Genomic DNA, 27926 nt, shown 5'->3' on the forward strand with positions numbered 1-27926 from the left:
AATTTCAGAGAAGGTAGGAAATTAATATGAATGTGCAGTTAGTGTGCGGTGCACCTGGAATTATTATTGAGGCAGGAGGAGGGAAGAGAATTGAATCAGGCCATAGTTGGTATAAATCTTGTGGCATGCTTTGAGGTCATCTTTATGGGAGCAAATAACATTTTCTTTTAGGATGTTGGCACAAACTTGTAAGTTGTAAAATTCCTTCCTCAGCAATTAATTTGTCCTTTACTGTTAAATAGCTTCTTTTGTTGCGTATAACTTAGTCATAACTTCTGCTGGCAAAAACGAAACTGCTGGTCCACTGGTAATACAATACTTTAGAAAAAAGCAGGACTTAAGAAATTCAGGGTATGTGGAGGACAAAAGTCAAACATACCCCAAAAGCAAAAAGGCAGCCAGAGACCATACAGATTTATCTCGGCACTTTTCAGAAGCAAGAAGAGCTTCTAGCTGAACTCAAAGTCTTCACCTGACGTCCATCTGGAGTCAGTCCTGCACCTCTAGTTCAATTTTACTTGCAGACTGTGGCTCCCTGTGTTCAGTGAAAGGGGTTTCATTTGAAATAAGAACAGTCTGAGAAAGGAGAGGTTTAAGGTACTCCTAAAGGTATTTCAGATAAATAGCGCTGTCTCCAGCAGTGCATAACGCACACTGGATGGGAAAAGAATTTACTCAACGGAAAACAAAGCACTGCTATTCATTTAAATATTGCATTTTTGTATTTAAATTAAAAGTAATTCATTATAGACACATGCCCTTAGGAGCTAAGCATCCTGGACCTGATCCAGTGGAGTGCTTATTACTTAGCTTTGAACACAAGCGGGTTGTTGACTGTTTTCAGCTGATCTGTTGCTTGAAATGAAGCACATCCTTGAGATTTTTGCTTGATGGGGATCACAGTCCACAGCACCTTGTGGGACAGAGTCTGATGTAGCTTTATATTATTACACCTTATAGAATAGCATGATCATTTTTCCATAGTTAAAACTGAGGAACTAAAAACCCTCACAATAGTAATGAAATACTGTGACAGAGATGGAGCTAATACCATTGCAGTAGTGTTAAAATGTGTGTGCAATATCTGTTTTCAGGTTACCAAGGCAGCTTTCACTCAATACAAAACTGTTTCCACTATGGAGACTGCTACAGAACAATGGACCAGTCTGTCACCAGTGATGTGCTCACAGGGGAATCCCATTGCTTTAATCCTCTGAGACAGAATGGCTATCACATACTCAATGCACCTTTAGCTTCAACAGGTAATTTATTCCGCCTATAAAGAATTATCCATGTAATATTTTTAGCAGGAGGGGAAAAGAACACATTTTATAGTCAATGTTATTACAAAAATATGTTTGCATAAAAAACTCAGTCACTGAAATTCATTTGCATCTATAAAAATCCCAGAAGCAAAAGAAATTTGTTTTCTTTAATCTTCCTGTATTTGACTGATGGACAAATTCTCCTTTTGTTCTGCTGGATGTCATAGGCAACACACACCTTCAGGAGAGCTGACAAACAAGACATTTCTCACATCTATTGTGTGGGCTATTCATTGTACATCTCTTCAGGTATGCTTAGGCAGGCTTTTAGAATCAGATCAGAGTTAAGAAGATAGTTAACACAACTGAAGAAAATAGCAGCAGCAGGGACTTCCTGTCCATCTAAGAATAAAAAGATGGTTTTGTTTTGCAATACTGACGTTTACAAAATGGAAAGGCTTTGATAAAATCAGCTAAAAATATTAGTATCTTTTTGTTTGGGAGTTCCTTTGTGCTGTTGCACATTCATGGCAATTGTATTTTCCCATTTAGCTACATATTTGCATAATGTAAAATTTGCAACAAGTTATTATAGCTAGATTGCTATAATGCTTCAATATCTAAGTATTCATTTTTATAAAGCATTTTTTCTAATTTTAAAACCACAATTAAGAATTGACGGAATTACTGAAATCAAACAAAATGTGAGTGTTGTCAGAGCCATGAAACACTACCAGTTACTGCAATATTTACTTACATATCCCCAAGAAATTTTTCTTCGTGTCTGAATTCAGGAGAGCATCTCAGTTAAGGACGATACTGAAAACATATGTTTAAATGCTTTTTGAAATGGGGCCTGAGTCAGACCACAAAATTAGAGTTGACTTTCCTGTTTGTTTTGTATTAAAGGAGACTCTATTCAGAGAGAGCATGCATGCATTTGTCTGGTGTTCCATACTAGAACGTGTATGCATCAGTAACAAACACAAGGGAAAAGTTTAAGATGAAGTTTCAACTTCAACTTTGAATTCTTTTGTGTTATTCATAAGTTACTAAAACATAGTTTTTTAATGTTAACGTCAAATTTCAAGTTTAGATTGACAGCCTGCAATATTTAAAGAACAGACTAAATAAACTTTCCAAAAGAAATTGTAGGAGCAAAGAATAATACTATGGCAAGACACCAACTTCAACAACAGTTGATTTTTCTGTCTGGGGCTAAACTATTATGAAATGTTTCTGTGTAATATTTTTGTTTTTAGGGTGGTTATTGAGGTATGCAAATCTTAAAAGGCTGAAACATAAATATATATGAAGTATATAAATCTTATCTCATCTTTTTGTGTGTAAAATAGAACCATTCAGGTTTGCAAGATTCATCAAGGCTATGCATTAATTTTTTTTAGGCTTTTATAGCACCATTAATATTAAATGAGATCTCATCTCACAGGAATGCCAAATGTGACTGGCAAACAGCTGTTCCATGAATCACATTAACAGTCAATAAATTTTTATTTTCTGTTCAGGGCTTTGGATAGTTTACTCTATCTGGAATCTAATAATGATTTCTGGGGTGTATGCTTATCTTGGGTTTTGTCCATCTGTGGTTGTGTATCCACCCTGTATACAGGCTCATCAAATAGAAATTAGCATAACATAAACACTTGCAAAACTTATCAAAATACTGGTCACTCCACTTGGAGCGACACAGCACAGGGCAGATAAACAGGCCAAGTTCGTCTTCCAGAGACTTTGGACATATGCTGCATGCCAGATTTCTGCAGACAGCAGAATTTGACCTGTAAACTAACAGTAAATTAATACGTCATAGGAAAATGCAGAAATGTAAATAAATAGAGAATTTGGTCTCAAATAATAAAAACATACCTAATAGTAAAGTACCTATAATTAAGTTCTAAGGACTGAGCCGACGGTTCTTTCTGAACTCAGGACTGGCTGTATGAGGCTGCAGGATCTGTCAGTACTGCTGGTGGGGTGGTGCCACACAGCCTGGAGGCCTCGGTTAAGCCTGGTGCAGAGCCATATCTAGACATTCTTGCCCACAGAGTTAGGCAGGCGGAAGGGATGAGAGAAAGGCTAAAGAGAAGAAAGAACCTCATTTTCCACATGAGGAACTGAGGTACAGAAAAAGAGTCATTTCCCAATGGCTCCAGAGAGCTCCTCCACCAAGCAGAGAATGAAGCCCAGTCCCAGTGCTTTAACCACGAGGACCAGCCATCCACACATTGACTTGCAATTCACATGAATATGATTTGTAAGAGATTTATTTTCTACATCAGGCACTTAGTTCACAGGCATGTTCTTAACTAGAAGAATCTTGTTCCATGTGTTGCCTCAGGTGACTTCATGCTGATGATAATTATTAAAATTGTGGTAGGTGTGTTCTGTGGGCTGGGTGCAGGGGTCACAACCTTGCACTGAAGCTCACACAGACACTTTTCTAAAGACCCAACCCAAATCAGGTGGTACAGGATAAAGCAGAATGCATATGTTAAAGGATAAACATAAGGGGTCAATGTTTCATGCTGTAGTTTGGGGAGGGGATAGTGGGGTGGGTTAGCAAACTGTTCATGGAGAAGGCTTAGGCAGTTGCCCAGCCCCAAGGCAGACAGCAGGGCCACGGGGCAGGTAGGAGGGTCTGGCTGGTGTGAGGAGAAGTGCAGGCACAGGGACAGATGCAGAAAGGGGAAGGGCAGGGCAAGGGGTGAACACAGCAGCGGGGGAAGTGAGGAAAGAGCTGGACTGCAGTAAAATGAATATGTGTGTGTAAGCCTTCACCGGCCAGTTGCAAGAGCAGGTTATAGTGGGGCATAACAAGAAATTTTCATGTCCTTTGGGGTAGGCAATAAACTTTTTGCTTCAGACTCCCTGGCACTCCAGCTGCCATAGCACCTGGTAGCAGGCAAACCTGTTCCTTTCCACAGGGATGCACAGCTGAGGGTGGCTTGCAACAGCTGCGCAAGTTTTGTATTATAAAAGAAGGACAGAGAAATTCCTCCCTACCATAGTGGCTTTCTGGGAGCCTGGCAAGCACCAGCCAGCTTGGCCAGGTGAGGAGCCAGCAGCATGATGGGCTTTGGGGGCTGAGGACAACGTGGTGCACAGCTCCTTCCACGTGTCCTGTGAGCCTGACCTGGCTCAGACATGCTTCCGCAGCCCTCGCTTTCACAGTATGTGTGGGTCCGATACATGTAGGAAGAGCAGCTGGGAGACACATGGAACATAAGTGCCATTAAAAGGAAAAACACACAAAACAAGAGGAGTGCATCACTTACTCGGAACCTTGCCCACTCATTGTTTTGACATCCTATTCAGATAATGACTGTAAAGTCCCAAGAGAGTCATACTCTGATACTTGCACTTGCAAATGGGTAGCTTTCCGCAGAAATGAATGGGAGCTTCATCTACTATGACACAAATGCCCATGGAGGTTAGTTTGTGTATCTCCTGGGTAAGGCTTTGATGGTAAACCCTATTGTCTTTTCATTAACACTGTGCTGTACTGTATAATCCCAGGCCTCAAACTATGCTTCCTTCCTTATATGTACTGTGGTACTAAATCACGTCCATACAACTTGTCACGCTTTCAGGCTATGATGCAATCTCTGAAGCACAGTGTGTATCTGAAGACATGGTCTCCAACGGAACTGATGAAAATGGATTCTTCCAAAACGGCGCCTTTGATCACTGCTTGAATCACATTCCTTCCATCTATACAGATACCTAAGAGCAGTGCTGACCTTGTTTCCTTTATTATACCTATAACTGTGTATGTAATACAAAGGTGTTGTTCAAGTACTTTTATTTAGTCTGTATCCCTATATGTGCTCATTTAAATAAACACCTCACATTTACCAAACCATTTTATACATGAATAGTCTGTATAAGATAATATTGGAACCTGTTCCTTTGCTGTGGCACTTTGAAATTCATGCTTTAAGGGAATGAGGAGCATTTCAAGCAGCTTGTTTTGTAAGTTCTCTCAGTAAAGTGTAAATGTAAGTTATATAATAAACTTGTAAAGAAGGGTTTTTTCCCTGAAAAGTATGTTTCAATTTGAGAATGTTGTTCCCTTTAATCAGTTTTCATTTAACTCATTGGTCAATTCTTCTCTTTTTTTTTTTTTTAACTAAAAGGATTTTTTTAATCACAGACCTCATGTATATAAAGATCTTCATTTGCTCAGCTGGTTTTATATTTTCAGTTTTACAAGAAAGCATTAAAAACTGGAAACAAGTGTACTGTCATTTCTTAACATCATTGGTCTGCTTGATAAATCCTAATATTACATTCTTAAAATGCCTGAGAGTGATCTAAACAAAGCAGTGACACTGCAGTAACTGTGAAATTAAAGCAGCCCAGGTGTATGTGAAGAAAACCAAGGGCCCTGCAGACTTTCAGTGAAAGGACCAGAAGCCTTTCAGCGCAGGGCAGCACAGGGGGCTGGCTTCCCTGCACCATCTCCCAGCCTTCCTGCTGCCCCTACTGTGGTGGGTACATCAGCACATGCAGCCATCCCAGCAGTGCAGGGGAAAATTATGTGCAGCTGTGGTTGGCTTTTTGGCTCCATAAGTAAACGTACAGCCTCATCCCATGTGAGATCAGTGTGCAGACACCAGGCATGGGGCAGGTCACCTGATTTCTCCATTCACCAGACCCAGCAGCCACTCTGAAGTCTGCACTTCAAGCACATGCTGTAGAGAAGAGCAGGACACCTTCAGAGGGCTTTCCTCCATCCAAAGCACTTGTAATCAGTAGCTTCCAGAGGAGCAAGGTCACCTGCAGGAGTTTGGTTCCCTGTCACTGTGGCCCTGGCCCCACTGGGCTGCATTTCCCAGCCCAGGGAGAGACAGGCATCCTGCGAGGGGACAGGCCCTCCCAAGGTGTGCAATGCAGGCGTGTGAGACATGAGCTTCTGAAAACATGCAGTGGTGGTTTCAGAGAACAATAAGGAAATACTAACTAAAAAAAATAATAATTATTCACATTTGCAAATCATTGCTAGTTGGGCTTAATAAGGCACCCTCGGAGCAATGTATGGTTACCTGAAAAAGTTTATTCTGTCTAATAAACAATCCCCAACCTCAGGAAATGCTGCTGCATGCAGAACCTGCTGACCCACAGCCTCACATGAGGTTCAGCCTCATGAAGGAAGAAGAGAGGCTGGCAGTTTGGGTTTAATGAAGATGTGCCACATCCCTGGGAAGATAGAGTTAGCATCAACTTTGTTCTTGTATATAAATGGAAACAAATGACAATAAATGTGCTAGCAGCCCTTGGCAGTGTCCAGCTGTGACTGGCTGTGCCTCCTGTGCCTGATGCCAGAGGGCTTGAGCTTGGCCACGGGGCAGAGCTCTTGTGAAAAAGCTGAAGGGCATTTTTACAGCAGGTCCCAGAGTGACATCTGCAAAAGGACACCATGCCCACACCAATGACAAGCCGTTCCCGCAGGCTGGGTCCCACACCACCACGTCTGCAGCAGCAGAGGTGCCACGCCAGGCACACGGCAGCCCCAGGATGCTGTCCCGTGCCTGTCTGAGCCAGGGGTGCACCCCCGAAATGCTGCTGATGCCTGAGAAGTTTTTCACCACCAGGCAAATCTTCACAAGCACCATTCACTAAAGGACACCTGGATTGAGCATCAGTGGATGTCTGACAAATAACCCTTCATTTACAGCTCAGAGTTACCCAAGCTCACACTGGGTTGAAATCAGTCAGTGGCTAAGAATGGTACTTACTTTTTTTTTCCCCCCACTCTTCTCCCCATCACCAGGATCTGCTCAGCAGCAGTGTGCCCACACAGTGCTGTCAGAGACCTTCCCTCATGCCAGGCATGCCAGTGCCAAGCCCCATCTCTTCAGTTTTCAGGCCTGTAATCCAATTAGCTGCTCCCCAGAGAACAGCCTAAAACAAGAAGCAGCTGCTGGAAGATTTCTTGCCCCCCCCATCCCCAAAAGGACTGACAGAAAAATGTCAAGCACCTGGCTTCAGCAAAATAGCAAGTTCCACAGAAAAAAAAATGTTAAATTCAGTGGCATGTTAAGAAAATACCACATTTTGCAGATGCATAATGAGAATCCACAGAGCAGGCCCCAAGCTGAATGAGGCGAATTCTTTGGCAGCATTTGCAGAAGTGGCATTACTGGGTCCACACGACTGCGGTTCCCCTTACGGTCACAAAGTTATACAACCACAATGAATATATATATATATTAAAGCACAATTTGGTGGCAACGTGTGAACCCAGCAAAGTACAGGGGAAAACACAGTAGCAGCATAAACTCAGAGGTCTCCAGTGCCCCAGCCACTCAGTGTGTTTATGTGTCCTCTGCAGCCCTACCAGGGGACACAGGCTGTAACTCTGGGCAGTTTCTGGCTTTGGCAAACATCTTGTACAGAATCAGAAGGGTACAGTGAGGGTGTCCCATGCTTGCAGACAAACCTTGAATGGCAACTCTCCTGGGGGACCAAGACCCTGCCCTCTGCAAGGGTGTCATCCCCAGAGGCCAGTCAACAGCCTGTGGCTGATGGGTCCCTGCCTCTGCGGGGCACTTTGCACAGAGGTGGAGCGGGAGGGAAACCCAGACAGGGCAGCAGGGGAAACTGCTGCAAAGGAAAGTGCTGAGGTGGCAGCTGAGAAAAGAGAGAAAAGAAACAACAAAATGACACTGAAGGAGGACGACCAGCAGTCAGTCTCAGTGAAAGGCTTGTACCAACCTGCCCAGAAACGTGAGACACAGCTGAGGTCCAGCACGGCACCGGGTGCCCCAGTCCCAGGACCCAGCAGCCCAGGGGTCTGCTCCTGCATGAGCATCGAGCACCCAGCTGCCACTGTGCACAGCCACAGCAGCCTCTGCAAACCCTGGATGCCATGCCACCACAGCAGCATGTTTAGCACCGCTCCGAGGCTGAGCTGGGCTAACCACAAAGCCTGCGTGGATGTATTTTACTTGTTTCTCCAGGGCCTGGTTGCGCCTTGTTAGTGTACATGAAGATGCCTCTGTATCCAATTTAACTTTCAAGAAATTTGAATGAAACTTAGACGTTCAGGAAGTTTTACAGTTAGTCACTACCGAACAAGGTGCATGAAGTTATATGACCCCCTCTTTTATAAATGGTTCCTCAAATCTCTAGCTCTCAAGGATGCCCAGTCCCAGCTGCAAACTTGCTAATTGTGGCTGCCCTGCCTGGCCCAAGCAGTCCCTGGCAGCACTGACTCATCATTCCTCTCCTAGAATTAAAATGCATAAAGGCTCCAAATTGTGCTTTAAGCCTACATACGGGGCTTTGCTTGTGATCACTGCCACATTTGTCTTTCTGTTCTGTTGCTTATCTACTCTGATGCATCAGAGTTTGGGGTTTTTTTGGTCTCAGACATAAGTGGCCAGAACTCTTTCCTAGAACATTAAACAAGGAGGCAGGTAGCTTAACTGCCAAGCAGTAAAAACTCTAGAGCTTTTGAAGGAGGACTTCTTAGAAAAAACATATCCAAAGCCCAACAAAGCTGTAATGGCTGAGACAAAAATCAAAATAATTCCTGTGCTTCAATTAGTTGGAGACATTAAAAGGAAATCATGCCTTAAAAACATGATTAATCTCATTTCCTAAAAATTAAAGAAATCCTTCTAAAAATGACATTTTTTTAAGTTAAAAATACAAACCAACCAAACCTAAACATATTTGATCAATTACAAAAATATTTATGTCACAACAACCAGGCTGTTCAAAACCACACAATGATTCACAAAGGTCTGGGAAACTTAAAGCATAGCAGCTGGAGTGATGATTTAATTCCAGAATCTGTGTGAATCAGGTTTTCTGTAGATTAAAAGGATAGATTCGGAGAAATGCAAAGACACTCATTTGAGTCTGTATGGTTTGGAAAGTTATCCATAATAAAACCATTAAATAGCACAATAGCACAAGTTAATGGTTACTTGTGTGCTTGTGTACTTCATTATTTCCTTTTATTACATGTAAGTAGGGAAGTATCTCATGTAAGCTTTTCCTAAAGACACAAAGAAACCTTTCAATGGAATTTATTGCTTGGCAAGTTTCTCGTTGTGGTGCTGTAAAAACCCCACCAACTAATATGTATAATAACTGGAGTAAGGCTTTATAATAGTAGAAAATTATTACCCTGTGGAATTAAAATGGAACTGCTGGTTCCAGTTGACTATCAGATACTTTTTCAGTCTAGGCAACAGAATTCAAATAATAAATTACAACACTACTTTATAAATAGCTACAAATCATTTCCTCAGTGAATGAAAACCCCATTTACCCCTGTGTATGTACTCTGCATGTATGCAGTACGCTTTAGGAATGACTGAAATAAGATGACCTTCAGTGGCTGATCAAGCTGGGAGAGAGAAAATTAATTTCAAGTCGACACTGAAGCAGCTAAGGCACTTCTTTGCGCTTTCCACCAGCTGGGATGCAAGCCAAACATTCAGCAGGACCTCTAAATTTTTAATATAATCAAGCTCAAGCTTTTCATTGTATAGAAAACCAAAATGCTTGTTCTGTTCCCGTTTACTATCTGCACTACTTCACAAGCTATAGAAGTAAATGTCCTTTCAGTGCTATAGAGGTGCCTTTGCAAGTGAGCAAATGAGATGTACACATGTGGCATATCATGACAAAATAACACTATTTTAATGCCATAATTCTCATGTGGCAACATGACACAGGAATGTGCAAGACCAAAGCCTCAGGCCTGCAGTAGGAACGGTTATAGCCTGTGGCAGGTATCAGATATGCTCCCGTGTAAAGAACACAGAGACGGTGAGTACATTTTCAGATCATATTTTCTAGTTATGTACACATCAAACATCAGGAACAGCTGCTGCTTGTGGAAAGGCTTCCCTGCTTCTGAGATTGTCCTTTCAACTGGATACATTTTCTAAATGGTAAAAGTCCAAAAAAACAAATTCCAGAGCACATTAAGAGCACTGATTTGATACTGCAATAGATGTCAGTTACGCAAGCAGCAAAAAAAATCCCAGTTCTTAAAACAACAACCAAGTATGTGAAAATAAACAGTGACTGTAAATTGAATTTAAATTGCATAAGAGTAAAAGATTTCAATGGTTTTTGTTATGATCTTATTAAAATCTACATGAGTTTAGTTCAGTTCTCCAGTAATGTATTTGTATTAAATTAGAAGATCAGCGCAACAGAAGATGAAAAAATAGCCAGCCTGTATCATTTAATTCACTGACAGCAAAAAGCCATCGAAATATTCCCTCCTGAGATAAGCCCTTCTGAGATCTACAGAGTTACACTAAAAGCTCCTCTCTACTTAAATTTCAAAGCAAACTGCAAACTCCCTTAAGTGATTTGAAGTCCATGGCCCAGAGTCAGCAGAAAATGTAGATGTCTAGATTGTCAAAGCTTTGCAAGGTTGCATATCCTGGCTCCATGGGCTGTCAGCCACTCATAGCTGCAAAACCAGTCAAACCATGACAGACATTTTTCTTTAAAGCGTTGAAACCATAGAAAGTCCCAATCTAGCTAAAGCCCTTACAAGATTGAGCTTGCTACCTGATTTCTAGTGAGATGAAAATAATTTGCCCATTCCTTTGGCAAAAAGATTTTTGTAGTGGTGGTGAAGCCAGAAAAAAATCAAATAATTCTTCTGTGCTAACACAGATTTTCTGGCAGGAGTCAGTAACTTTCATTCAAAACCAAGTGACTCAATGTTAAAACTGTATTTCTAGCCCTGTGTTATATAGCAGTTCTCTTCAACTAATCAAAGACACCAAGAAAAGTATGAGGTTAATTTTAAAATCTTTTGCAGGTTTTGGCCTGCTTGATTTCAAAGGGTTTTCTCCCTTGCTCCTCAGACAGGCTGTATCTCTGTCACCTCGCAGTGTGCTTGAGCGGCAAGCAGTGGACCAGAATGTGCTGCTGGACACAGGAACAATAGAGAGTAATGGGAAGACATGTGGAGATACTGGCCAGGGACGGGGCTACAAAGGGAGTGCATTAAGCTGGTTTATTGGAGAATTAGACCCACCTTTCCATGCTTTCAGGTTTTCTTCATTTCATTATGGCAGCATAACAGCACCCATCCTCAGGGCAATGGCAACCAAGAGCCCCAGAGCAGCTCCTCCCCCTCCCAGCACTGAAGTTCAGTATGTGGCTCAGACACCAGATTCAGGATTTTCCTCTTAAATATCTAAGGGATGGCTTCACTTCACCCTACTCCAGGCTTCTATGAGTTGTCAAACCAGCACCTGCCTTCTTCTCAGATGCTTGGAATGGAAAGATATCTTCAAAGGCGGAGTGAGCCTGTCCCAGGAAGGCATTGAGGAGCCACAATCTCCATGGATGGACACCAAAACTCAGAAAACATAAATCCCTCCCAGCACGTCTCCTGCAACAAGGAAGGCTGAGCCCGTGGTGTGCCAGTGTCCTACATCCTTTCCTAAGCAGCCAGTGCTCCTCTCTGAAACAGAGCATGTCCCCACACAGCAATCTGCATCACCTCTCTGAGCAAAACTGGAGACCAATGGTACCAAAAGAAATCCCTCTAAATCAGAGTTTGTCCTGAATATAACCCAAAGCAACATTGCTGAATCGCAGAGGGCTGAGGAACGGATTTTTTAAAGGTCACTGAACACTTAAAAATGAAAAAAGGGCATTAAGTGGGATTTTTCAGAACTGCCTTAATTGCTTTAATTTCATCTCCAGGATTTTATTCCTTCTGAAAATCCTCTTAGGTGCCTCTTTGCATCTTTAGGCACATTCTGCAAATCTGGGCTATATTGCATAATGAGTTTTCTTTACTATCTCTTTGGGTTGAGAACCACACATTTGCCTAAGGAATTCTCTGTGGAGCTGAAATCTGTTAGGATTATAAATACAAGCTGAGCTGGGAACAGGCATTGGAAACTGCCATGAAGACCATGTACAGAAAACAGTGATTCTAGTCACACAAGATACCTGATATAGTTGGCAGGAAGGCAAAGCCAAACAAATGCAGGTTTACATTTTACTATATAAAGAATAAAATATTCAACTTGAGTTCCATTAACACCTGTCAGGACTTTGGTACATACTCAAATCCACATTTCTAATTTTACTGCTAAATAATCCCAAACTTGGCAGTTAGAAGGTAAAGCAAAATACCCAAGCTAAACATCTGAAGCAAATTGTAGCTCTCTGGAAGAGCCCTTCTGCTGTATAAATGAAGGTCATATGTATAAATGATTAGAAGCTTAAGGAAATATGTCTTCTGCTTTTCTAAATTGATAACACACACATATTGCATTAATATTCCCACATCAATTATTGGACATGTTCCCTGCTGTAAGAAAAACGATAACTTTTTTTTTTAATAATCCCTTGGAATAATAGTCTTACACTAGCACAATTAACCCTTGCCATGCAGAGGGAAAAGAGGTTGATTTAATAAACTACATCCCAGAAAAGCAGTACATCAATCCCTGGAGATGCCCCCATCTGGGTGCGCCATTATTCTGGAGAATGCTCAACAAGACGCAAGAGTCCTCCTTTCCCTGGTGAGGAAGTGCCAGAGGTGCCAGGTCCTGGTGGGGACAGGGTGGGGGAGAGAAACCCAACAATGTTGGCTGTGGTGTGACAGCCATGGCAGATGCACTGATGACAAGCCTGGGGGCTCTGTTTATCAGCAGCAAAATAAACCCAACAAGTGTTGCAGAAGTCTCCCTAAACACTTACTTTCTCTCTGTAAGGGGCAACTTGTGCTTAGCAGCAGGCACGGGTCAAGATCTCACGCCAGCAGTGTGGAGGACCCCCAAGCACCCAGGCTTTTGCAACAGATGGACTGCCCAGACTCTGCCACGGGACTCACCGCTGAAGTCAGGGGAGGGTCAGGGCAGCTGTTGCCGGCGACCGTCACCCCTTTGGCTGCCGCTAAATCACACTTGCCAGAAAGAACTTAATCCTAAGGCTCATAAAAATACTTCTGAAACACATTTTTTCCCCTTCGAAGTGCACCAGATTTCACTAAATACCAAGTATTTTCCATAAGTGTTCCCAGGCTAAAATACACCTGGAGCCATCTAGAGTCTTCATACATACGGCTATTATATACATGTATCCCATCATACCCCAAAGACTCAGTGCATGCCCAGACACCCCCCATTTCAAAGGGAGATAGTCTTGGCATGGACATGAGACCAGAGCCCAGCTCTGGTGCTCTATGTGAGAGGATGGCAGAAGAGTTACCAATTTATCATAGCTGATGCTGAGCACAGCAAGCGCAAAAATGCAAACAGTATTTATCACTTCTGACAGATTCCTTTATTTTCTGCTTTTTATTAGCTGACATAAAGCTAGGCTCTTTTTGTCAGAGACAAAAGTCATTGGGGGGGGGGGGGGGGGAGGAAAAAACAGGAGAATTACTTCCATTGAAAATTACTTCTGTATTTTTAGCAAGCATCAGAACTGTGTGACAGACTGTGGCTATGTACAAATTATAGTGCCAGTTTCAAATTTTGCAAGACTGTAGCCACAAATGCCCTGTTTCCTTGTCCCAGTAAATGGAGGTGTGTGCAGACTTACAGGAAAAGCTACTGGAAATCACTTGCCTATTGAACATCACCTTCCCTGCACACTTCAGTTGATAGTCCTGGACTTTTCTGATATTTCTCTTTTTTCACAAGAGGGAGCTCCGGCTCTGGCATAACGGTATGAAAATGTATTGCTCAGATCCTGCTGCTCTGCTGCCTCTTAAAACGACCATCTCTTGTCCAAGGTCAGGCTTCTAGGGCTCCTTTTGCAGTTAAAAATGCATCACCAAGAGCTTGAATCTCAACATGAATTTCAATGATGAAAAAGTTGCCATTGTCATAAACCTTTCTAGAAATTTTCCAAGCAAATTTGATGTTTTTGAACAGTGCCAGAAAAAGTAGTGATCGTCTAATAATTTTTTTCCTCAAAAATCAGGTGGGTGTTATGGCTGAGCAATGAAATCTGATCAGTCAGAAGTAATAAAAGGGACAAGGAATTAGACAACAAGAATACCAATAAGCCTTATAATGTCCATTTATTGGCATTTTTCTGATGTGAAGACTCCCAGCAAATCCCAGCTAAAGTAACATTTTGCACAGACTGTTTGCTTAAAACTCCCTCTATCAAGGTCCACTTCTGCCTCCTGCTCAGGCTCACGGACACCTCTGTGTCCAGCCATGCTGGCAGGCGAATGAGCACGCAAGTACAGGCACCAGTGGCCACGGAAAAGGCGCTGTCCCTGGGTAAGGTTAAATCGCAGATGCAAGCCCCATACACAGGACAGCTGCAAGTCTGCTGGCACTTGGACTGACAGCCATGGAGGGAGCTTTAAAAAAACAACACCCAGTTTCAAAGCAAAGCTGTGAGCAGCAACCGTGGGTTTCAGTGGGAGATTATTTGGTAGCTGCAGTATTTTTGACCCTTCTGCGAATGGAAGGTGGTTCCACAACTTGGCTACATTGGTGCTTAGTGATGATCTGCAACCTCCAACCTATGTGTATGTATATATTATCCAATGGGCACAGCTTTACACTTTATAATATTGCTTTTCCTCCCACTTCTCTTAGTGTACACTGCAAGACCAGCCAATTTTTCCTACATGATTTTTCAGTCTGAACTGGTGTCACCTGAGGATTGTGTTAGCACACCTTGGATTTCTGCGCTGATCTCATTATTAACAATATTAAGAAAAAAGTCCCTTCCCAAAGGGATTCCTATTAGTAAAACCTCTCCCACTCAGCTCTTCTCCTTCCAGCACAACCCAGCTGGCCCCACACAGCCACTGCACAGTTTGGGGGCTCACAAATAATTTATTGCAACACCCAAAGGCAGAGAGTTTATGTCAGGAACACTTCAGCACCCAGAAAACTCTGTTGGTCCAAAATCCAAAATTGAGACTGCGTGTCCTTGGGCTCCCTCTGCTGACCCCATGATTTTTTACATATACCAAAACATCAAGTGTTTGGCTATCACCGAGATGCCAATAGTGTCTCCAAAAACCCAGAGATGTAGCCCCAGGCTGATACCACATGCACATGGCTCCTCTGGAGCAGGGAGCAGAGGAATGTGCTGGAGGCTCCTATTTTCTAGGGAAACCGACCCAGGATGGATGCCATACATGGCTCAGGCAGGGGCAAATGCCCCTCCCAAATCATAGAACCAGGCAGCAGTGACTGGGGAAAACGGTTGTGCAGCCTGAGGATCGATGCCCTCCTGCAGAGCACTCTGGATCAGGCCCCAGTAACTGGGCATCCCACAGGAACTGCCAGGCAAAGCAGGATGCAGGGGCAGATACCGGTTCTTTCTGATTTACTATAAACAACAAATCTGTCTTGAAAATATAAATCTGCAAGGATTTTCTGTGACCAGCAACCAAAGGAATTTCATATTCATCTAAGCCTAAGGTTAAGAAGGCATAAAGGCTGCGTGGCAGCTCGACTGTGGGGTCAGCACGGTAATTGCAGCAGCCACTTGCCAGTCTTGCATTTTATCTATTGCATAGTGAACCAAGTTGGAGTAATTAAATGCAGTACATATCTGTGACATAGTGTGAACAAAAATATAAAAAAGATTAGAAGATGACTGTGGAAAGCTAGCGTGCTCCTCACATAATTAAAACAAGTTGTTCAAAGGCTGCTGCTTGCCTGCTAGCACAAAGGCTCCAGGCAGGTTTGCAGGCTGGAATCAAGTCCTGGTCTCAGATGGCTCTGCCAGAGCCAGCAAGGGCACCAGGAGTCACGCAGGGCAATACTTGGGTTCTGTTCTACATCTCTCTGCCTCGCCATCTTTTGCATAACTCCAAGGAACTTCGGAGTTCCAGTCTGCCTCAGTTTCTCTACATGTAAAACATATTATCATGCTCACTCCCAATTTTAGAAAATTGGTTTATATCTGTGGATTAAGGGTCTAAAATTATCTCACTGCTTTCCTATTCAGTTCAGCTTTGTTTAATTAAGACTGATTAACTGTGAGAGGGAATGTGAGTTTGGTGTTGCTAAAGGCTTCTTCCAGACAATGATAAAAGTCTGTCTTTAAAATTATCTATTTTGCTCACAGTCTATTGCAAATACTGTATTTAATACAAAATGGTTTTTGAAGTACTATTAGCAACATATAAAACCTTTAACCATGCAATAGTTTTCTCTAATCCTATTTTATTTTTTCTAAACATTATATGCTATTTCTATGAAACATTTATTATACAATAAATATGGAATATTTCATTGTAGCAATATTTCTGAATTGACATTTATATTATACAGAATTAAATATTATGATCAATATAAATATAAATTCTTCTATATTATGTCAGAAAAATATTAAAGTAACTTTCAAAATAATTTTTCTGTTTTTTTCCAATAAAACTAATACCCTACTTCCTTTCTCAGGCTCATTTTAAATACCCAGAAGATTCTAATAGTTACAACTCAAACATTTGAAAATATCAAAAAGATAGAATTTGCCATCTCTCTAAATGTAAGTATATAAAAACTATGTGTTGACATCTAAATAAAACCTGCCAAATGTTGAACTTTTTGCCAAAGTGGTTCTTTTAGTTATATAAAATCAAAGTATATAAAAAAGGGTACAGCTCATTTTGAAAAAAATAGTAAGTTCTGCAGCTCTTACTGAGTCACTTTTTTCCCCTCCCAACTTTTAGGGAAAAGTTAAGCTGGCTGATTGCACATGATGAAGCAGCTACCTGAATTAAAGTCAGCTCTGAATGGAAGTTCCAGTATATTTTAGCCAGAAAAATTCCCTAACCAATACATCTTTTTGTTCATACCCCAGAACTTTGCAGCGATGCCCAGGTCTGTATTTGCAAATCACATGACTAATCTGTGCTGGCCATCCCCAGCACTGTCTGCACCCAGCACATACTGACCCATGGCAACTGCCCTTGCAGCTGCAGGCCCAGCAAACTACACCTTTGTTTTCTTAGTGATGCAATAAAAATCAAAGGAAAACTGGCAAATTCAGCGTGTTATGCTGGGAAATCCATGATTTTCTAGTATGGCTGAAAGTACATCGAACAATCTTTACTTAGGGAATATATCGGTGGAAAACAACTGCTCCGCAGGAACAATCAGTAAAACTTCCTGGCTACCTTTGTGGACCTTGTAAGTGGCAGAACCTGTGGCACTGGGTCTCCACTTTTTGGTTTTTCAGAGGTGGAAATTCATCTGCAGGCGATATCAATAGAAAAAGCTGGTGGAGTTAAAGTACCACTTGAAACACAGCTGCCACCTCTCTGCCTTTAAAGCCACCAGCCTTCCTTTTTCTAGCAAGAAGGAGAAAAGAGGCTGAAGTGTGCAGGTAGGTGATGGATCTGCATCAGCCAGTCTTTTGCTTCCAGGACTCAATTTCTTTATGCTAATGTGCAGTTTCCCATCTTGTAAACTGGCTCTGACTTGATGGCACAATGAGTAACAGGAGGCAGCGCCAAGCATTTCCCTTCCAACCACCATCCTGTGACAGCAGCAGTCAACATTTGCACTGGAATTCACTATTACAGCAAGAATGGAAAAAACCTCGTCAGGGAACAAATTAGCTTAACTGAAGAAATGTCCCTGATCCATTCACGGCTCCAAAACAACACAACTTTCTCTCTGATCCTCTGCATACCCAGTCCTCCCATGAAACCTTGTTTTAAAATCAGCCCAAGTGGGACACAGAAGTTTAGATGCTGATGTTTTTCCCTTGAGCAGCTTAGAAAAGTAGTTTACTTTTCAGAAACTGGTGGAGTAGAGATGAGATCAAATGCAGGGGCAAATTATTTTTAGTGAGGGAAGTAGTTAAGATTGTGAATGTACCTTACTGCACGCGTGCACTTCTGTATTTATATTCCTTTTTGTAGCATCTAAAAGTTATGCCTGGCACATGTATCTTAAAATTAAATGGTGCATTATTTCTCCAAAAGAAACCATAATGGTCTTTTGTAAATAATTTTATCTACTGTTCAGCATTTTACTAGTCTTGCTATGTTATACTATAGCATTTATTGTTTTACAAGTGTTAGCGTTCTCTGGTGGGAAATGCTGTAAAAAACATAGAAACTTAAATAATTTTTTTCATCTACTGAATTTATAATAAACATGGGACTCAACAGACAGTTACTCAAGCTGTAAGCCATTTGGTTTGTGTCAGGGGAAATGCTGGTTAATCAGGACAGCCTGCTGTTCTGCACTGGCTAAACTAAGGAAAACATACACAAAGTTAAACCTCTTTCACTCTATATATGGGATTTTACAGCTAATGCAGCTTAGCAGATTGCCCAGCGCTCCCCCAAACCTCCTAGCTGATCCTTTAGGGATCATGTCCCAGGAGAACAAGGACGACAAGCCTGGACAAAAGTGTTTCTCAGCTCCAGGGATATACTCCAAAAGTGTCTGCAAACTGTTTGGAAGTCAGTCCTGCTCTGCACCATCTTGCACTGGCTCTGCCCATGGGGCTTGTCAGGACTCTGTGGGACAGTTCAGCTTATTTCCCCTAGCCCAGGATGGCCCAGGATGGCCCAGGATGGTCCAGGTTGAACAGTTCACAGCGCTGAAGGGAGCTCCCAGCACAAAATACTGCTTACAGTCTGATGGAGATGTACGTCATTGTGTCACAGCTCAGTGTCAACAAAATAAGGTTTCACTTTTTCATGTACTTTTAGAGTACTTAAGTCCTAGGGTTTTTTCGTCTCTCAAAAGTAACAGATATTATAATTTATAAACTGCAGGTACTTCCCCTGGTATTTTTGACATTTTTGTATGCTGTTCACATACATAAATTCACATGTTCACATGCATGTTCACATCTGACATAAGTCAAGTGGCTTACTACTGTTATTTCTTCTTTTATTTTCTCCTTGTTTCCTCTGTTTTTGGGGTTTTGTTGTTTTGCCTTTTTTTTTCCTTTTCCCTGCCCTGTGAAACCAGCTACACGTTCCTATTATTGCTTCACCTTTCTGCCCCCAAGGTGCTGGTGGTTTAAGCTCTAGATCAGCAGAAAATGTAGCTCTTTGAAGAGTTCACAGACCTTGGACTCTAAAACACACATTTTTGTAGGAGCATGAGTTTTCTTATTACCACTTTTAAAGTTCACTGTGGCAGAAGGACAGTGTCACAGCAAACAGAAACCAAAAAGGTCACAGCCCATCTCTGCTAGAGTGGAGTATACCAGATGCCTGGAGATACCAGGACATCATACTTGGGGAGACTCATTAACAACCAGAAAAACACATTTTAAGTTTTGGAAGGGTTTTGTCCCTACTGGATCTTGTAATTAATTCAGCTGGTGAGACATCTGCCTTGCTTGGGGGCAAGGAACAGCAGACCAAGGGCCAGAGGAGGGCTTGTTCCCAAACCCAGGGCTCAGCATGTCAGGACAAGCATATGGTGGGGCGGGGGTTCGGATTGAGTGCCTGAGGCACAGCCCCAAGCAAGGATTAATTTTTAATCTGGTTCTTTGAAAAAACTTCATTTCTAGTCACTATGCTGCCACTGGGGGATACACATACACCCACCCCCAGCAGCACATATTTGCCAACATTTCATCAACTTCCTTTCTGAAATAGAAACTGTCATTTTTATATGATCTCTCCCAGTATTGTTAATGAATTACCAACACTGATGCGGTATCTGACCGGTTATGGTGCTCATTACTAAAGATTTCAGATCTGATTTTCAACTGGCTGCTTATGTTTATTTAATTAAAGTTATGGTTGATTTCAGGGTAATATTTGTTAACTGTTATTTTCCAATTCACTTTTAGATATTTTGCTAATGGAAAACACATGACATTCATGGTATGCACTACAGACTTTGCTTATCCCATGCAATATACTATATTTACTTCATGTTCATTGTATTTAATATTCACATGGCCCCTACCTGAAGCAGAAGCAGCATTTTGGAAGGTTAAACACTCTTAATGTGAGTAAGCCTCCTCCTCTACAGCAGTGGATTTATGTGGGTTTGAGTGAAAAATGGGTAACACTTGCAGAGATTGCTTTTCCCCATGTAAATTAATATTATTAATAAAAATAATTATTAAGATAATGAATATTTTAAAAATAAAAAATTGACTCTGCAGTACCCCTGAAGGGATTTTGGCACTCTCCTGATGCCATGGGCAGGAGCTGCAGGTCAGTGGTCCCAAGAACTCTGGGCAATAACCACTTTGCCAGTTGGGACAGAAGCCAGTCCATCTGCAAGGTAGCTCTCCAGTGTTGTGCAGCAGCATACACTTCTGATAGCCCACTTTTCTCACTAGACATTCAGTAAGGAAAGGACATAGTAACGCATTAAAACACTGCAGGAAAATACCTGTAATATTTGTCTGATGATTTAAACATCTGAGATATTCAAAGTTTTCAGCAATTGTTTTAAATAATTATTTCTCTAGATGTGTACACACAGTGTCTAGGATCACTTTACACACCACTTCAGATTATCTGGTCATGTCTTTAAAAACCCACTTAAAAACAACAGTTAAAGTCAGTAACACTATTCAAAATAACATGATCTGCAAAATAGATAACCCTAATGAAACTCATCTGCTAAAATGGTTTATTCCTTTCAGACTCCACCTCCCCTTTACAAATAATAGCTCTGCATGGATAGAAAAACTCTGGCATCTCACACACCTCACATACCTCACTGTACCTGCTCTCTAATACATTAATCCTTGCTTCTTACAGAGCTTTGTGCTAATGAGAAGCATGGACCAATTACCTCTCAAATTACTGGCACACATCATCAACCAAAAAAGTATGAGTATTCCCGTTGTTCAGCCTAGCTTGTCTGCAAACAAACACCAAAACGGCACCAAAAGCAAATTTTGAATGGTCGTCTTCTGAGAAGAGACAAGATTGACACTGGGGTTAATGCAAGAGGTAATTAAAGGCAATGCAAGAGAGATGGGGGAAAAAGGATTACAGAGGCCAAGGGAGTATAACCAGAAACTGATATGCAGGAGTTTATGATGTCTAGCTAATAGCTTTCTTTAATGAATATATTAATAGACAACATTTAAACACAACTTAGCAATAGCTGTATGTCAGAAATTACCCTAAAAGCAACTGCTTCAGGTCTAGGAAGTTAATATTAATTTAAATCCAAAACAACAATGCATGAAGGTTTGCAGAGATGTTGTGGAAAGATAAACAAAATTGCTGAAGATATTTCAGTGCTGTGATACTCTCCTAAGTTTCTCCTCACTGGAGAGTCTTAGAAACAGTTAGAAATACAATATGGCAGATTAGAAATGCTGCTGTCAGACTGTGCTCCTTCAATCAGAGAAAACAAAAGACACAACTTGAGATGCATTTGATATTTTGGCTTGTTTTCACACTGGCTTCTTAAACTACCTCAGCAATAATCACTAGATTAAGTAAAGCATTACAAGCGCTAAAACTGGAAGGTATAGAAATGAAAAAAAAGGGGAAGACAGTTTATGTCCTCCAGGCAGAGTTAAATTCTGGCAGATTAAATTGGAGTGAAAACATCTTGTCAATTAATTAGTGCCTTTATTATTTTAACTGACGTTATGCTGCCCAGTGACCTTTTGTTGAACATTACATACTGAATAAAGCTATAAATACCTCTAGAAGTTTTACTTAACAAGATTAAAGCTGAATAACACAACATATGATTGACTCTGCATGCTGGGACTCAGCATCCCAGACCAGGTCATGAGGCAGTTTCCAGTTACACACCGACGTCATCTGTACCTTTGCAGAACAGTCAGCAAATGATGCTATCAGCAATATTTAAAATGGCCACAGTCTTTGCCCCTAGCAGCAAGTTTTCTCATCTATGAGAAGTGATGCAAGTGAGGAAGCAATTCCCAGCAGTACAGACTGGATGGATAAGGAGGGTGTCCTGAGGGCTCACCCTGCGAGTCGTTCCCAGACACTCCTCAGAGTGTGAACAAGTTGAAAAAAAAAAAGTTATGGTGAACATACTGCTATGCAGGTTGCAGAGTGAGGCCCCTCATGATCAATAGTTCTTAAAGGCCAAAACAGAAAAGTGAAGCACCTCCCTGAAAACCTGGTGGGCAGATTCAGAGGAGAAAATCTGATCTGCTGAGGATAAAGCCACAGAGGCTGCTGAGCACCAGTGATTCACAGGGAAAGGAATGGATAGTGCAGGACATGGAGGGCCTGGAAGGAGTGAGACATGCCAGAGGAGTCGTCCTAGTGCGGAGCTGCTCTCCAGAAGCCAGGAAAGCTCGAAGCAACCCATCCTGGTCAGAGCAATTGGAGGGAACCAGAACAAGTAGAAATGTAGCATCTGAATGGAAATTGTCCAAAACCTGAAGGTAACAGAATTGACACTGAGCCATACTGTGCACTACTGTAAGTACAAGAGCTAGATTAGCAGCAAAAAAGATATTCCTACAAAGTGGGCATCTGAAGAGCCATCCTGAATGACTGATCACTGCTTCCCACTAGAATTCAACCTGCAACAGAGAGCTGTGATCTAAGGTTGGGTTTTTTTAAAGTTTCTTTAGTCACAAGCCAAGTTTTCTTAAGTTTGTTCAGTATGTGCACAAAACACACCCAATACCACAATACTCCAGAAAAGAAAAGACAGGTTCTGCAGAGGATTTTTCAGAATATGACACTCTCCTTCTGTGTTAGTGTTGAACTAATTCCCAGTTTGGTGGTGGGGAAATTGAGCTGCTGGAAAGACAATCTTTCATATAAGAAATACAACCAAAATCTTGACCATTTATTATTCAGCAATTACCTCATGATACTTTAAAAGAAAGAAAGAAGAATTTTAATCCTAAGGTTTTGGCCAGCTTGCATTATTCCTCACCAAAAGTTTCAACAGAAGTAATTTCTCATCGGCTGTTGGATGTGTCAGGAGGGGAGAGCAGCCAGCCCCTGGCTGGCAGTGATGCTCCCCACCCCACAGCAGACAGCAATTTGCCCCATGCTCAGCAGTTTTGTGCGTCTAAAGTGAAATGAATCAGCTGTAAAACTGGTTTAATAAACTGGATAAACCAGGCTTAAGGCTGCACAGACACCAGCGGCTCCAGCAGAGTCACTGGGTGATGACAATGCTGATAACAGACTAAGAACGGAAAAGGATAGAAGAAAAGGAGATGTATCTGAAAGCCAAAGAGAAACCTCTCAGTCCCTTGCTGGCACCAGTTCTCCCTGGGATAAGCAATTTGGATGCAGCACTGGTGTTTGGAGCCAGGGAAATCAGGGACACAAACACAACCCCCCCTGAACAGCTGGAATGCTGTGACAAGCTTGGGGGGAAAGGTGGGGAAAGAGACCAAGCTGCCTCCCAGAGGGAAAAGCCAAAGGGGTGAATCCAAAATACGAGAAAATTCAGCATCAATTCTCTGACCAAGAGTGGCAACAGGTTACTGTGTGGATGCTACCAAAAGCAGCAAATGAACTATTTTTCATTGAAAACAATAAAGGGATGAACAATACCAAGGAAGCCTTGCCTCCTTCTTCACAAAGAAATGTCCACAAACCTACAAACAGAACAAAACCCGAGGTGATATCCAGGCTGGCAATGAGCTGCATTGGCCCTCAGCATCCTGCCCTAAGCAGATCTAGGCACCAAGTGCTGCCAAAGATTCCCCTCCTCTTACTTCGGGATGGTTGTATCTATTTGGGAAGTTTCTCATGTCAGCATAACCTCATCATTCCCCTGGGCACTACACCAGGACCCAAGGCTCGTCTCAACCTGCACCCCCTTGTTGGTGAGGTCTGGAGGTCTGGATGGAGACCAAGCTAAGGAGCACCACAACCTTCACCCGGATTTTCCCAGGTGCAGAGGATGCTCCGAGCTTTGCCTTCTCTAACAGAGACACATACTAATGGTGACATGTAAAAGACAAATCAAAAAGCTTAAGATAAAATAGTCACTTCACTAAATGGAGTTTTTGCCTCAAGGACAGACTAGGAGAAGACACACCATGTGCCTGATGCCAGGTGCACCATTTAATGCGTTACAAGTAAACGTTCAGATGCTGCTCTAACAAACCTGGTGTAAACATCCACACGGAGTAAACCAGATACTCAAAAGACCAGCTAGGCTCAAAGACAGGTCAGAGAACTTTGAAAAATTCTCAGTTGTTAAAAAAAATCCACTTTATAAATCAGGAGACAGACAATGCTTTGTCCCTACAAAGGCTTGGATATATATGGTATTTTTAAAAATATTTTTTGTATCTACAAGCTTTGGCTCCCATTTATGTCTAGTTCCAGTTCCTGCTGGTTTTGTTCATTTTGCTTATATATTTTTCAGAGTGAAAGGATGGTGGCTTAACTGGGTCTTGAATTTGCTCTCTCTGCACACTACTGCAACACAAATAATAACCCATGATAATGATATACAAGTGCCATATGGATGATATATTCCTTGCCAAAGATGAGGAGCAAACCTCCATTTTCAGGCTTCCAGATTTCTTCATAGTACTTGATAACAATGAGTGATGTGATTGCCTTGCCTTAAATATTCCAGAGCAATAATCTCTAAAAAGCCCACAAGTAAATTCACCTTTGACCACCTGAAAGGGTTTTTGGGTTTTGTTTTGGTAGTGTACCTGATGGAGAGCTGGGCACATAAGCAGGATGTGCATAAAGGCTAGGCTGCACAGCAATATGAGTGAAGTCAGAAGCTCAGAGAAACTTCAACAGCTTCAGTAAATTCAATATCTGAGCCTGAGTTCATTCAGTGTCTGGGTAGAGTTGTTACACAAGCAGACAGTCAAGCACAAACATTAAGCTCTGAAGTGTCTCACTACTTGCCAGGTCTTCCCACTATGCAAGAGTTTGCATTACAGAACATTTAATTACAGTGTTTTGACTAGAACCAGCTTTTTCCTTTCAGCCAAGCAGAAAAGTAACAGAGTAATTAAAAAAGTAATGAAAACTCAGTAAAAATTCCTTAAACCAAAGACCCACATTCAGTTGTGATTTCAAAGAGCGTATGTCAAGGAAGACTCCTGCTCACTGTCATTTAGCAGGTTGTAAAAAGTTTCAAAAATGAAATAAAAGTTAATGCAAGTTATGAGGCTTTTTTCTTTTGTCTGAATTTTTAACTATCTTTTCTACTTGGAGCAGATATGAGAGCACAAACCACAGTCAGAATAGTAACTTACACAATTTCATCTTGTGGCTTACAAAATTACTTTATGCAAAAAGCTGTGTTGGCTTCAGTGGAATAATTTGCACAGCCAGTACATGTAGGTGGCAGAGCAGGCCGAAAGCTTTCTAACATTGATTACACTTACAGGTAGCTGCTTTGCAGAAAAATCTTCCTAGGAAGTGTGGCTGATATTTCAGTATGCCAGACTCATGCACTGAAAAGCAGTGAAGAAAGCTTTCTTTCATGGCATTGAAAGGTGCTGAAAAGATGATGGTAATTTAAACCATCATCACAAAATATATCCAGCCTTATGCAGATAGTCATGTGAATTTACTTTTGCTGTCAAAAGCTTGTTTTTAAAATAAGCCTTGACTTGGGATAGCATGTAAAATAACATTTTAGAATGTAATCTTTAGGCAGTAATCAAAGTCCTATTCCTCATTTGCAGTCAAAGTCCTAGTACTTAAAAACATTAATTTAGTCTAGTGTTTCTTTCTTTTATGGGAAATTATAAAATATTATATAGGAGAAACATAGCAATCAGGCTTAGCCCAGAATATAATGAGCTTTTAGATCCTCTAATGAGTTCTGTAAGAACAGTGTACTAAGAAAAGTCACGCATGTCATACATCTCTCCCTCATTGTAAAACATTGTTCTTAGATTTTACTGCAGCCAAAACAACTTTATCTTTTTAATTAAAAAAAAAAAAAAAAGGTATCCAATTTCACTAAGCGTATGCGGGAAGAATATGTTCTGAGTTCTTGAAATCACATTGCAACACTGGTGAATTAAAAGAGGCAGGAGTGCCAGTATATGGAAAGGACAAGCATGAGTAAAGCTGAGGCTACCCTGGTTCTCACTGATGCCAGCTGATGCTTTCTCACGGCTGCAAGGGAACCAAAACACCAGAGAGTGGGGAAATAAAGGTGATGGCACTGAAGACTGGGGCAGGCCAAGATTTTAAGGGAGCTGATGAACACAAGGGAGCACAAGCTAATGAGCATCACTGAGTCCAACTAAGCCACTTTGTCCCCTACCTGGGGATGTCAGGGCTGCCATGTAATATAGGTCAGCATCAGGAGACACTTGGGTCCAGCCCCAAGCTCTGGGCACATCCATTTGTCATCATTGCCACCAGTTCTGTTTCCCTGAAGACTGTGGGTTTTGTTGGATCTGGCTCTCATGTCACAAAGTCTTAAATAAATTATTATGTCAAAAATATAAAATCCCACCTCTTCTGGGAAAGTAAACACCATTCCACATACCCACTGAGTGCCTGGAGGAGTGCGCTGTATCCTTAGGCCCATGCCTGCCATCCATTCCCAGTGCTGAGCATCGCTGAAGCTGCAGAGCTGACTTCAGCTTTTATGCATTATCTACAGCAAAAAAGAGGGTCCTCAGTAGCTTTACTCCCACCAACACGGCAGAGCTGCCCAGCTTTAGGTAACAAAGCCACTTCAGGTGTCAAATTGCTTTGCCTTCATGCTAAGTGTCTCAGCTATTTGGGACACAGGGCAGAGAAGTGGCATGAAATAAGTATTTAGGATGTAGCCACCAAATAAAGAATAATTTGAGTTTATGGTTTCATGTCTGCTCTCAGAAAATGTGAATTTCTGCCCATCTTGCTGTGATTTGTTGTGGGTTTTTTTAAGACCAAGCAATGAATACAGCAGGTCAGAGATACCCACACACTGTTGTAAGTAAATGCTATTTCAGTCAGACAGCTGCAGTGAACAGCTTTTCCTAGCAGGGCTGGCTTCAGACACTGCATACTTGTAACACACTAAATCCCACCATTAAGAAGTTTAGCCCAGCTATGATTGTGAAAAGCTGTCTCTCACAAGGCCTATTTCTCCCATGTTCAGAGAATTAACAATGAAAGTACTTTTTGACGTGCTAAATGATATTTTGGGACGCTTAACAAGAGTTGGCTTAAAAGTTTTACCTCAAGAAATACAAAATGCCAGCAATGTTGACACTGTATGACAAATTATATGTTCCTTAATATACTGTGTCACTCCATTCAGTTTTATAATTGGCACTGACTGTAGCTGAAATCTGATCCAAAGTATACAGAATTAACTGGCACTTGTTTTGTCCCTCTTAGCATTTTGTAGGCTACAGATCTTTGTAAATATTTACTTAACAGGGTGGCATAATAATTTTTCCCATAAAATATACACGTCCATATCTGTAATGATATAATTAATTTTTTTCTGTCCGATGATGGGCTGACTGTGTACCACCAGCTCAGACTGCAAGTGATGGGAAACTGCCTTTAGAGTTCAAGCAAAGAAAAACTTATATATAAAGATTATTGTACCCTTCGACTTCTGCCAACCTCATTAAAACTATTGAAATTACGGAGGTTAATAGCCAGCCCATACTTGCTCAGCAGAAAGATTTTTCAAGGAACCATTGTTCCAAGGAGAAGTACTGTCAGCATTAAGTCTGGGGTTGCACCAATTAAACCTCCTATTCAATACCCTGTTCTCCTGCCCTGGATAGTGGTGTATAATAGCCCTCGTG

The 27926-nt window shown here is 41.6% G+C and overlaps 2 protein-coding genes across 3 annotated transcripts in view; both read left to right on the plus strand.

The window, feature by feature from the left end:
* GLIS1 (GLIS family zinc finger 1) overlaps window positions 1-5522 on the plus strand; it is a 206110-nt gene extending 200588 nt beyond the window's left edge. For both annotated transcript variants that reach the window (XM_074833182.1, XM_074833183.1), the window contains exons 9-10: window positions 1095-1262; window positions 4877-5522. In XM_074833182.1, coding sequence (XP_074689283.1) covers window positions 1095-1262; window positions 4877-5013 — 305 coding nt within the window. In that variant the 3' untranslated portion in view covers window positions 5014-5522. The remainder of the gene's footprint in view (window positions 1-1094; window positions 1263-4876) is intronic.
* The window catches only part of YIPF1 (Yip1 domain family member 1), a 370444-nt gene that overhangs the window by 236811 nt on the left and 105707 nt on the right, over window positions 1-27926 (plus strand). The window lies entirely within an intron of this gene.

The sequence above is a fragment of the Strix aluco genome, chromosome 8 (assembly GCF_031877795.1).
Source record: "Strix aluco isolate bStrAlu1 chromosome 8, bStrAlu1.hap1, whole genome shotgun sequence".
Taxonomy (NCBI): Eukaryota; Metazoa; Chordata; class Aves; order Strigiformes; family Strigidae; genus Strix; species Strix aluco.